We start from the raw sequence: 12962 nt of genomic DNA, 5'->3' as shown, positions 1-12962 counted from the left end.
ACAGGTCCGAGGCTTTACCAAAGGTCTCAAGGCAATGAGAAATTTTTATCTTCAAGGCAATGTACCTTAGGGTTACCGCATTATGAGGACTAGGCTAGAAGTAGAGAAAGAGGTCAAGGTTGATGTAGTGGTACCTCTTTACCATGCGGGCGTCCATAACACAAAATGTATTTGTGTTACATTTCAAAGAAGAATAAGAGTTACATGATATACTTTTTCCTGTGTAATCACATTTAGGTACTGTACCTCTACCTCGACTTCAAAATGTGTCTGATAAGGTGCGTACAGATATACTTTTAATCAGCTGATTATATCTGTATTTTTACAGAAACGGTAAGATACAGATATAAAAAGCTTGGCATCAGCTGATTAAAAGTGAATTGCTCATGTTCGCGGCGCGTAAATCTGTACGCACCTTTACATAGAGAAGAATAGAATTATATAGGATGTCCTTTTTTCTCTGTAATTATATTGAGGTACTGTACTTTTACCTCGATTTCTGCCACTCCTTCTACCTCTATCTCTACGATACCTCCTTACTATGTGGTTACTCTTATGCCTTTTTGCGGCCGTAAAGCCTAGAGGTGTTTGTCTCATAGGCTACGCTAGATACATGCTTAGCATAAATTGCTATATAGTGAGATTGACTTTGGATAGACAAATTAAAGTCGTCGGTCCCGGCTGCCTAGAAACAGTCGATAGGTCTCATCAGAAGCCCTGAAATCGATCAGGTGCGACCTGAAAACTTTCACACCAGACCTGAGCCAGCCAGGTTACTCGATATTATATAATAACTTCAAACTGTCAAAATTGATTGACTAAAAAGAATAGTATTTTTTTATAAGGAATTATATAGGTAGATTTTAAAATAGAGATTATGAGGGTGGAGAAGAAGAGTTAGAGAAGAGAAAGAAGTATTCAGAGGAGAAGGAAAATAAGAAAGAATACCAAGATGGAGGATGAGGAGGAGAAGAAGAAGAAGAAGAAGGAGAAAAGGGAGACTGAGCGATAAATTTCAGTAATATACATAAGTTTATTAGAATTAGACGCTAATATTATTTTTCGTGCATTTCTGCCCAAACTTGATAAGTAGTGTTTATCCTAACAGACAGAATCATTCATTCACATGGAATAACCGTCATGCTCTACATGCTCTGGGTTCACCCGTTGGACGGTTATCTACTTGAGAAAAGTTCTGCTGCTTCAGAATAAATTTAGTCACCCACACTCCTAGGGCTATGTAGAGCACTATCCAATTTCTTTTGGTATAAATAATCATAAATGAACAATTCATCTTACAAAATCAATGCTGTACATTATTTATAATGAAAACACACAGAAGTAAGTATAGTCAAATATCACGAGTTTTTATTTTTTGAGAAAAATGCTATATTCTTGTAAAAAGTAATTTTTCTGTAGAATGATGCCAATGATAGTTTCAATCACAAACAAAGGAAATAAAACAAATCAATGTCAAATCAAAGCTTTGTATTTATTTTCAAGACTAGATTTAAAACTTACAGTAATATCACTTGAAATAGAATGTTTTTGCATTTATTCACAGCTTACTATTAACACAGGTTAGAATAGATTTTGTCAATATATTATGATCGCACTTTCAATGAAAGTAAAGAGCCTTCATCTAAATTTGTTGATGTACTTCTCGACAATTGAAAGAGTCTGGATCCTAGAAAAAATGAAAAACAATCAATTTAAAAAAGTGATGATGATATAATAATGCGAGAATTCATAAAAACCTTTGAAACATAAAGTGCTCAATAAATAATAATACAATTAATAAAAAATACAATTGATAAACAAGTACCTATTGTAGTAATAGATAGTTGACATTATAAAAACCGGAAACAAGTAAATAAATTTTAACGACCTTATTTTGACTTGGCGAAGTTTGAGCAGTGTAATATCTACTCCTCCTATTAATCACAGAGAGTATAAGAGTAAGAATTGTATAGGAATAAAAAAATAGTAGGAGTATAGCATAAATTTGTACTTTTTTGTAAATGAATTGAATTTGAGCAATATGAACAAAAAAAGTAAAATGAGTTATAGAAGAAAATTTTCTTGATTCCTCTGTTGTAATATAATCAGCTCCATTCATTTATCCGTTTAATAACAATATCATAAAATGGGAGGAATACAACAAAATTCCCGATTGTAGTTTTCTATTTTCAAAAATAATGAATCTATGCTGCAAATAACGGATATAGAAGGACCGTTAAAAAGCTTACCTTTTCTGAAAAATAATGTTGAATTGTCAAGAGTATGTTTGAGGACCTTATAGATGTAAGTATATTGCACCTGTATCAACAAAAATATCACATTTATAGAAGAAGAATAAATTCAGTACTCAAAATTACAATCTCAAGAATTAGGGTGAATTAGATACTGTAATTATTAATCAAGAATCCAATTGATTTGTTGAATCTATGAAAGCTGCATTTGGGTATCATTATTATTTCAAGTTTTCATACTAAAATGTCGACTTGCAGACTGAATTAATAATAATTGATAGTAAAATTATTAATTAAAATCAATAATTTTTATATAGTGGAAAATATAAAATATTTGCTCAATAACTGTGAAGCATGCTTTTGAATCGCATGGAATTCATTCTCAACAGATTGGAAAGCATGCTCCACAATTAATGAGTAAATATATTATATTTTTCACAATTAATTCAGTCTGTAGAAAGGAGGATGAGAGGAAGACTGGGAATGAGGCTGGAGGATGAATTAAGAAACGATCTCCAAAAAAAGGGATGTAGAGGGTGGAGACAAAAGACAGAGTACCGGTACCGAAAAGCGTGGAGAGCTGTTGTGGAGGAAGCGAAAGGTCATGTAGTGGGGCTGCAGTGCTAAATATAAAATTCAGTCTATAGCCTAAGTCGCCATTCTAGTATAAAAACTCAATAGCAGTTCGTGATGGATCAATAACTTCAAGACTTCACGATCGTTTATTAATATCTATAAGACTCACATTGTATTGATGCATGATCATCACAACTTGTGAGGGTCCTATGCTCTCGAACCAAAACTATTTCAAACCCCAATTTTAAAACTAAAAGGTAGCGCACTACAAAAATTCAATTTTTATACCATATTTTCTGGCAATTATTGAGAAGAAAATTCTCAATATCTCTTAAGCTCGGTTTGGTAGAGATTAAGGCGGGATGCACACCGGAGAAACGCATTTCGTGAAGCCCTCTTTCATGAAACTTGTTTCATGCAATCCGTTTCACCCGCTTATGCATACAAAAGAAACGTTCCCTGCTTAATCTTATCAGTCAATTGCGAGCAAATTTCGTTTCACGTTTCCTGAAACTTATTTCACGAAACGCGTTTCTCCGGTGTGCATCCCGCCTTAATGGGAAGGATACTTCGAATATTCTTTCCGAAGAATGGACATTGGTATGTCCAAAGCTCCGCCTATTTATGTAGATGCATAACAATATTATTATCTATTTTATCTATATTTATTACAAATTGCTTTTTTCATATCATATACAGCTCAATAATTATTTTCTTAATTTATATTTTGTAAATTCATGTATAATTTTGCTGTATTGTATATAAGTGTATAAGCCAGTATATATTGTAATCTACATAAATAAAGTACTCAATCAATCAATCAATCAAGCTCGTGCTCAAGCTCTTTTGGAGAAGTAGTTCCTAATGTTTTATTCTGTAAAATTATTTCATTTTATTGAAGCGTATGTATATTTCAGTCTATAGATTTTGTGTAATGTTATGACGAATAAATAAAATAGCTCACCTCGTTCTGCACCATATTGGCTCTTTGTCCTCTCAGCTTCAGCACTGTTCGGAAGACACTCACTTTTTTTCTGTGATTCAAATGTCGCAGTAGCATATCTACAGCTATATACGTGCCTGTCCTCCCCACTCCAGCACTGCAACAATAAAAACATAACGTACCTTCATTGAATTTCCAACAATATAATTACCTATGTGCACAATATTCTCAAACTATACGCTAATCCACGATTAAATGAATGCACGGTTGCATTATAAATAATGTATTCATTCCAGGTTTGAACCATATCAGTTGATACATCTCCCATTAAACCGAGATGGTGCATATGGACCTTGATAACATGGAATAACCAAATAAATTAGAAACTAATGACTTTTTATAGAATTACTATAGTGTTCGATTAGCAATGGCATTGCATCCTTGTCTATCATTCAACAAAGCGGATAGCGCTATCTTTTTCTCACTTTGCTCTGTTGCCAGATCGTCTTTTAACAATGTAGAATAAATAATTATTGAAATATTTCATCTTAATTATGAAAACTCATTATGAACTTATTGAAAAATATAATTTCTTGCTCAATAAAATATAATTGAGTATTTTAAACGAGAATGAACCGTTAATATTACATCAATAAACCTGTATCAGCCACCGTCTATAGAATCCATTGACAAGACAGAGGATCGGCAACGTTTTTCTCCTATAATTCTCCATTGCTATATTTATTCCTTGTGAATGGATATTCAAATATTTCAAAATAAGAAGGGTTCCAGTAATTCTTTTAAAAAAAAAAAGTAATAACTCTGTTGATATAAATTTCTTCTGTCGTCTCAATTTTATTATTATGGCTATGATGTCTACTAATATTCTACTCTTGAAAGAATTTTATGAACTATGACAAATGCATTCAAAAAACAAAAAATTAGTTTGCCTTATTTTAGTCTCGCATTTATTGTATCGTGATTCTCTCAACTCTTGAACTTGAGTCTTGAGTATAGAAGTCTAGATTGTACCAATATAATGAATAAGTCATAGAATTTAGTAGTCATCATCGACCTTAAAATATTTCTCAATGTTTTAATAAAAAATTATTTTATTTAGAAAAAATGTGAATTTTGAAATTAGAATTTAACCTGCAATGCACAGCAATGGTAGCCAATCCAACATCGGCTCTGACGGCTTGACAAAGCTTTATCATAGGGATGGCCTCCTCAGGGGCCTCGAAGTCCGGCCAGTTCACAAAATGATAGTGGTCCACCTTCATATCTCCTTGATTTTTCTGAAATGATATTATAACTTTATTAATGATAAAATAAATTAGTTTATCCATGTATTTGAACTAGTGAAACCTGTCTCAAAAAATAATACTCTGATATTATATGTAAGCATCTAAATTTAAAAATCTACTTTGTGAAAATAATTAAGGACTGAAATTTTTGAGAAGTGAAGAACTACAAGACTTGACCTTTTTCAGATTATGTTTAACCATGTCTAAATTTGGGAGAGGAATAGCACAAGGCTACTTTGTTTTTACTATAGCCTACCTATCATTTTGATGATGTACTTATTGTATTGTATTGACTGAGATAAATAAGTTAATTACAGTATGAACCGAGATGTTGTGGATTTCTCCATATTAAGGTGAAACAAAAGCGATATTGTCACTTTTTAACTGAATACATTACTTTGTTTCACCTAAATAAGTTATAACTTGAATACAGTACTATTCAGAGAAATGTATGTTGTAGAATTTTTCATGATGAAATAAGAATACAATAGTATGCTATCTTTTTTACTGAAAATGTTTTCTTATCACAAAACCCTTGATCATTGAAGCCCTGGGCTTTGTAAAAATAAAACATTTTTACAACATAGGCGTATTGTATTATTGCATTTCAAATTAGTAATATTTCAAAAGTAGGCTAACTAAAATTGGATCTTGTTAACAAAAATTTACATCTTGTAATGAACATATCAGAAATGTATTTAGCAGTGTTGGAATCGCTAACTTTTCCAGTTAACCATAAGAGGAATAAATTTTGATAATATAAAATAAAAATACTTAACGATTGATAATATATATGAGCATCAACATTAAATGCATTTTGAAATACATTCAATAAAAAACATTGATGTCAAATTCCAAATTAAGAACATATAATGAGTACCGGTAGTATTGAAACAAATAATTAACTGCTCATAAGATTAGAGAAAAGAGTAAAAACTATATAGGCTACTGTTTCACACAAATATTACAAAGATGAAACTAGGTCTACTCACCGTTTTTATGACTAGAAATCTTTGAATAAATGCCTCATTCGTGATTTTCTTCAAACAGTGTATAGCAATGTCTCCAAACTCCAGTGTTTCAGATTCCTCAGGGAAATACCAGTAGCATTTATCCTGTCAACGGGGATGAATGAAAAAGTATCTTAATATTATACATTCATGTAACACAACATTAATTTGATTTTCGTCAAGTTTTTGATCGATAAAAAATGTATTAGTTGAACCTCTTCATTAGAAAATAATACCAAGAAACCTAGTCTAGCAAAAAAACAAAACAAATCGTATAGAAAATATAACTTCAATCGTGTATTGTACTGTATTGATTCATCTATTTCATATATTTAAAGAATTGTATTATGGTATATTTTTTGGTTTCTACAAATAACTTCCCTCCTTCTAATGTTCACTCCTTCCAATTCGTTTTCTGTAAATAGACAAAGAGTTTCTGTTGAAAAATTTTTTGAGGCTTCTGTCTCTTGCAAAGGTCAAAATAGTTTAATTTTCAGAGTAGGTAACTTCAACTCAGCAAATAGTTAATGAAGTAGCCTACCTTAATAATAACTCTGACGTTAGTAATGTCTTTGTTAGTTTTGAATTATTTTCATTCATATAAGTTGAATTAGAAGATAATGTTTTATGATGTATTTTAGTTTATTATCTTGTTCAAAATTATTGTACTGTTTTGTTTTAATAGTTCATTCATTTTTGTTTGTAAATTGTCAGTGTTATGAATATATTTCAATTTCAATTTTATTAATTGATGATTTTTGTGACGAAAAGAAGACTGAATACAGTATTCTATATTACAAATATTAAATTGGGTACTTTTATATTTAAGTTTAGTCTGCGGTAGTTATTGTAGACCAAAGTCGTTAAACCTACGCGTCCATTTATATCTTCCAATATTATCTCTCCTCTACAACCCCCTTGGACAAGCTTAGGATTTATGTGAGAAGAATCTTCAAACCTTTTTTTTCTGTGGGCACTCTCCCACCTGCTTCATAATTGTCAAGAAATATTGTTACCTAATGTTTTAATAATTTCACAATTAGATGTGACTGGAAAAATTAAACACCTGACCTGTACAGGCCAAGTCATTTTATTTTTATTCTTATTACATTTTGTAAGATCATCTTGTACTATATTAACGAATTAATTCACCTTACCTTGTTGTTTTCTGTAAGGTTACACAGCATAACAATGGCTCGTATACTGCACTGTACAATCATCCTCCAGAAATCACGAACCGTGCTTTCTTTCGGTGCTTGACATGCCACATATTCAACTTCATTTTTGAGAGTATCATCCTGCAATTCCAAAAATTAAAAATTCAATTTTTTTTGAAAATGTTTTTATTGGCAGATAAAAAAATACAACATCTTAGAAATACATAATAAAAGCAATACAAATTTTACAACATGGGAAAATAAAATGGAATGCCAATTTAGTATTAGCTCACTAGACCTGTTTGACCTGTTCTAAATTTCAAATATTGAGTCTTCAAGTGTTGAATCCTTGACAAGAATGCAGATGAAAACTAGAATTACATTCCAAGATCGTAATAAAATTACAAGGAGATTAAATGTTCCTACAGAGCAATAAACATAAATCAAGTGTCACACAACTTCTAAAACTATTCAAAACTTTGAGGAGGTCATTATCACATAATTTATTTTTATTTTTAATTCTTGTTTTCATTTTCACAAGGAAGCACTGAATGGGAGAGAGAAACTAAGGATACTCCTTATACTATTTCTCTCCCAAATTTAGATTACATTTTAAAGACCGAAACGAGGTTATGATTCCAATTCTCTGAAATTTAGTCCTTTTTCACTCAAAAACAACATCAGAAACAAATAATTTTGGATTGAATCTTTTAAATTCGTCTTAAACTGTTGAACCATTTAAAATTGAAGCATTCAAAAAACTTTTATTGCACAATTTAGGTTGTAGTTTCTAATCATATTTGAAAAATTAGGTGGAATCGAACTTACAGCGATGTATGATGCATTTATGTATTCATTCACTTCGTCCCCTTCAAGTACAACCCGGTTGAAGTCATCTGTGGAATGTACCAAGGAATTATTTACAAATTTTAAATAAAAATAATAATAACATTAAAAAAACCCTGAAAAATTATTAGTATTTTTGCAATAACTAGTGATCTTTTGAATCATAGGTCTCTACAGAAAGACCATTCTATATAGACCATGGTAGAATAATACTATAGAGAAACAATAGCGTAAATAGATATCCCATGGTATAGGGCGTTTATGTCGAAATTTTTACTGTTATATCAAGCCTATAGTCCACGTAGTTCTTTCCCGTGAAGCTTCATGACGCTGGAAGTCTCTGATATTGTGCCGTTCATACACTCTTACCCGGCCATAACAGTGAAAATCGACAATAATCGACAGTAATCGGCTTGAGATAACAGTAAAAGTTGCGACATAAACGCCCTATACCATGGGATATCTACTCACGCTATTGTTTCTCTATGATAATACCTTCTTTTTACGAGCTGAAAATAGGCTACCGTATATCGATGAAATATACGCGATATCGAATATCTAAATACACATGCCTATATATTTGCATCTCCAGAAGAAATGTTCAAATATATATTTTCAAAATATCAAATAATTGCACCTCAGCTGCTGAAAATTTAATTAGTCATAGTTTTTCAAAAATCTCTACAAAAAATATTGCATTTTTCGATCTGACTGATTCCATAAAATAATATTGTTAATGACCACTGTCTGTGTGCTCACACCCTGACTCACATGGTAAGATATTGGTGTATCGGTTTTTGGGCATGTTGGCTGGAAATTTGGCAGCATCGCTGCTTATATCGAGCGTATCACTCAAGCCGGACAGATGCAGGAATTCTGAGTGCATCAGGTTTTTGTGCTCCAGCACCGCATTGGCGTGAGCCAGCACCTTCTTAGCCGGCAGTTCTTCCAGATACTTGTGCTCCGTCCTGCTAGTTTTCCTAACAGAAAATATAGAATTAAACTCAGAAAAAAATCAGATAAATAATATGATCATTCGTTAGACTGAAATAACGAGCATTCATTTTCAAAATAGGAACTGGAGGGTTTTCATTGAACTGTTTATGCATGAACAAATTAATTAAAAATGAGAAAAAAATTGAGTCAAATAAATTGATTATTTTTTACTTGATTATTTATTTTTATTGATCCATTAATTATATTTATTCAGAAATAATTTAAATCTATTTTCAATATGGAAGATTAAACAGTACAGGTAAATCTATTTCCAAAATTGGTACTTGTGATTTTACAAAACATTTTTCGTACATGAGTTAGAAATACGGTAGTTATTTGTATATCTAGAGTAAAAAAGTATTAGTGCAAGAGAAAATAAAATATGATCAATTAATATAGAGTGCTGTAATAGTCAGAATTCACTCGTATTTCAGGAAAAGGTACTCCACATTATTCGTTCATTGAACATTTCCTACGTGGAAAAATAAATAAAAAATATCTCGTGTACAGCATTAATATTTAAAATATGAGTACGGTACTCAAGCTCTTTCAAACCAGTTTTCCTGCAGAAAAATTTAATATTCAGCAGGAATAATGGAATCAATAATTATTAGGCTAGAAAGACCGACAAATTGATATCTAAGATACTTTTGTCAATAATAATGAAAAAATCTTAGAGGTACCATACGACAAACTAAAATTTAATTAGACAATTTAATAGATAGTTTAAAATATAAAATCTGATGTCTATCATATATACTTGTCAATAATAATGAAAAAATCCTTCAGGTACTATACAACAACTAAAATTTAATCAGGCTATTTTGATGTTTTATCATAGATTACGTTTTCTGACAACCAGCTCCACCTATTTTAGAGTAAAATATTGTTCACTATTATTAGTATTGTTACTTCCTACTATTCTATGATGATGCTCATTTTCCTGTTGCCATTTAGCCAATACTATAATGATAATCATCGTCAATCGAAGGTCATCGACAGTATATTTGACAATAAAACATGTTTCGAATTTGCCACTCACATTCAGATCACGTATTAATGAATATTCTATGCAGGTAGCTGTACTGATAATATCAATAACATTTTGTGTTGAAACAATACAGTACATACTTTAGGTACGGTATTGAAATAACTTATAGTGGTTCAATAATATTTTGACAATAATAGGTTTAACTAGTGTTTCCATATCAATACTTCCTGGATTAGCGATTGTTTATAAACCTTTTATCTCTAAAAAGCTCAAGTACAAAATGCAACCAAATCCAAGAACAATTTAATGAGAACGATTTCGTATTGCTACTCAGTCAATTATCCCAGTATACAATGGGAATTTTAGGGGCATTTTTATGGGACACTCAGACTTAAAGGGTGTTATGGAGTGTGGAGGAACTTTGAATTTTTTTCAAGTTGTATGTAAGTTATATAAAGAATATTAATAAAGAATGATTAATAATATCGTATCAAATTTTCACATTTGTATTCGAGTTACATCTACATTCACTTCTACAAACACTTTTAATATTACAACTTACTAGAAGATTAAACACTTTGAAAGAAATCAAATCTGTGGAATAGTTTAGATTCTGGATTTTTAGTGTAATCATGGTGAGCATTAATGATGAACTGATTTCCAGAATTGTTTTTATCATGCAGAAATTTTCTTAATCCCACAAAATATATAGGATTATAAAAATATAACAGTACCTATAGCAATACATTAGTGACCTCTAGAAATGGAAAATCACAGTTTCTCAGAATAGAATAGAATGACTTCCTTTATTTTTGACCTAGGAGGGCGAAGTTAGGGCGCAGTCGGCCCTATCTTACACTTAACCATCAGACATAGTGTATATGAAATAAAGTGATAAACTCTAAATCTAATCATATATAATAATAAAATTTGAAAAACCTTGAAAACATTTGACCGAACGTTTTATTAGCCCAGGTAAAGATTTTCAAAATTGGAGCTATCGTAATTAAAAATTTACCCAAGATTATCAATCTCAATATTGTGAAATTTTTGATCAAGTACTACATGGAAAAAATTAATCGGAATTAATGTGTAGTGACCATCACAGATTAAGAGCTGATAAGTTATTTATTTTCCCTATCGTCACTAATCACTGTGATTCAAGGTAAATTCTTCAGAAACGAAAATGGCTACAAAATTTTGTTTTTTGAGTTGAGAGTGGTTTGTTTTGGTTAGTTGCAGATTAACTATTACTATACAACGTCACTTCAAATTAAATAAAAATTCTAAGAAATGTCAAAATATGAATAATTACCACAATATCAAATTCTCAACTACACAAAAACTTCACTTCAACAAAAAAGTTTTTGTGAATAATGAAATTTCAAAAAAATTAAAGCTGATAGCTTTTAACTTCCACTCTATTTTCTATGTAGAATTATAAAAAATTAATATCCTCTAGAATCCTTAGAAATACGCTCAATCCACTCACAGCATTTTTGTTTAAAAACTTTATCATCACTGAAAATTTTTAGATTATATTTGAACAGAACCTGTGAAATGCTACACTATTCTACAAAACATCTGAATAATTTGTCTCAATAAAACAATTAAATGAATAAATATTTGAAAAATACATACACACATATACAAGCTAGACACATACCATGAAAACATTTAAACTTTTAAATGTTCAACACTATACTGTACTAGAGTTCAGACCGATGAATAAGATTTTTCAGAGACGACATCATACTAATTATTAATAACCGCACCGTTCACATGAAACTGTTTATCGAATATGTCAAAGTCAACTGAAGAAAATGACACAGTCGTGTGTATTTTATGGTAATTTGTTACAACAAAGGTGATATTCGAAGCTTCTACTGATAAGAAACTTGCTAACTAAATGAATTGTAACGTTTGTTTCGTGTATGAAGCTTGCAGATAATTGAATTTATTTCTGCAACTTCTTATTCGTTTTCTCCACTTTTATAATAATTTATTCACAATATCCTAACATAAGAGTTTGAGCGTAAACAATTACTAGAGATAGAGCAATTGAAGTCACACGAATAGTAGAGATTATTACTAGAAGTTATTACTAGAGATTATATTTGAGCTAGATTGATTAGAACTGATCTTGAATGGGTGAGCAAAAAGGAAGATAGATCAAATATTATTGTGACTTACAGAATGAGTACATCAGTAAAGATACCTACATGCGTAAAATGAAGATGGAAATACTCGTTCTATCAATGTTAGTGGTAGATAGTGAATCTACGGTTTCCTTTCACACTTTTCATAAGGAAACAATCATTATTCAAATTAGAAGGTCATCAATTATTATTTAAAATTATTCACTATTCGCTCACGCTGATGATTGACTTTAAAAAAATATTCCAATGTATAATAATTACTTTCATTCGATCACCTTCTCTTTATTTTTATGTTTAATCAACTTTTTATTTTAAATGAAAAAGATGACAATTTCTTAGTCTTTTTCATTTAATATGAATAATTACCACAATATCAACTTCTCAACTACACAAAAAGTGAAAAAAACGTTTTATTTGATGAAGTACCGTACCAAATAAGTTGATATTACTATTCGAGAACTTATATCTCAGCATATAATATTCATATGAATTCTCTTACTATATTGTGTTTTATTGAAATATTATTTTGTTTTAAGATCTAATATACATTCCATCAATTGGAAATAATGCTTCATATTTTAGCGGATTGATTAGGAATTTTTTAGGGAAATATATGAATAAATTAATGTTTAATATACAGATTTGCCTAAGAGAATGAACCTGAGTCACTTCACTATTTTAATTTATTTTTCGATTTTTGTTACTTTTATTTTCTTGAGAAAAAC

At 30.5% G+C, this 12962-nt stretch overlaps 2 protein-coding genes across 5 annotated transcripts in view; one reads left to right on the top strand and one right to left on the bottom strand.

Annotated features, from left to right (window-relative positions):
* The window catches only part of LOC111054705, a 38766-nt gene extending 38464 nt beyond the window's left edge, over window positions 1-302 (top strand). The window contains exon 8 of the mRNA XM_039439238.1: window positions 5-302. The gene's annotated coding sequence lies outside the window, so the exon portion shown is untranslated. The remainder of the gene's footprint in view (window positions 1-4) is intronic.
* Window positions 303-1473: 1171 nt separating this feature from the next.
* The window catches only part of LOC111054703 (tyrosine-protein phosphatase 10D), a 36461-nt gene continuing 24972 nt past the window's right edge, over window positions 1474-12962 (bottom strand). For all 4 annotated transcript variants that reach the window (XM_039439236.1, XM_039439234.1, XM_039439235.1 and 1 more), the window contains 8 exons: window positions 8863-9071; window positions 8074-8141; window positions 7246-7386; window positions 6071-6193; window positions 4924-5069; window positions 3793-3928; window positions 2250-2319; window positions 1474-1687 (listed from right to left, as the gene is read on the bottom strand). In XM_039439236.1, coding sequence (XP_039295170.1) covers window positions 1605-1687; window positions 2250-2319; window positions 3793-3928; window positions 4924-5069; window positions 6071-6193; window positions 7246-7386; window positions 8074-8141; window positions 8863-9071 — 976 coding nt within the window. In that variant the 3' untranslated portion in view covers window positions 1474-1604. The remainder of the gene's footprint in view (window positions 1688-2249; window positions 2320-3792; window positions 3929-4923; window positions 5070-6070; window positions 6194-7245; window positions 7387-8073; window positions 8142-8862; window positions 9072-12962) is intronic.

The sequence above is a fragment of the Nilaparvata lugens genome, chromosome 12 (genome assembly GCF_014356525.2).
Source record: "Nilaparvata lugens isolate BPH chromosome 12, ASM1435652v1, whole genome shotgun sequence".
NCBI classification, from domain to species: domain Eukaryota; kingdom Metazoa; phylum Arthropoda; class Insecta; order Hemiptera; family Delphacidae; genus Nilaparvata; species Nilaparvata lugens.
The sequence above is the reverse complement of the archived record's forward strand: the minus strand, read 5'-3'. Positions and strand labels throughout refer to the sequence as shown.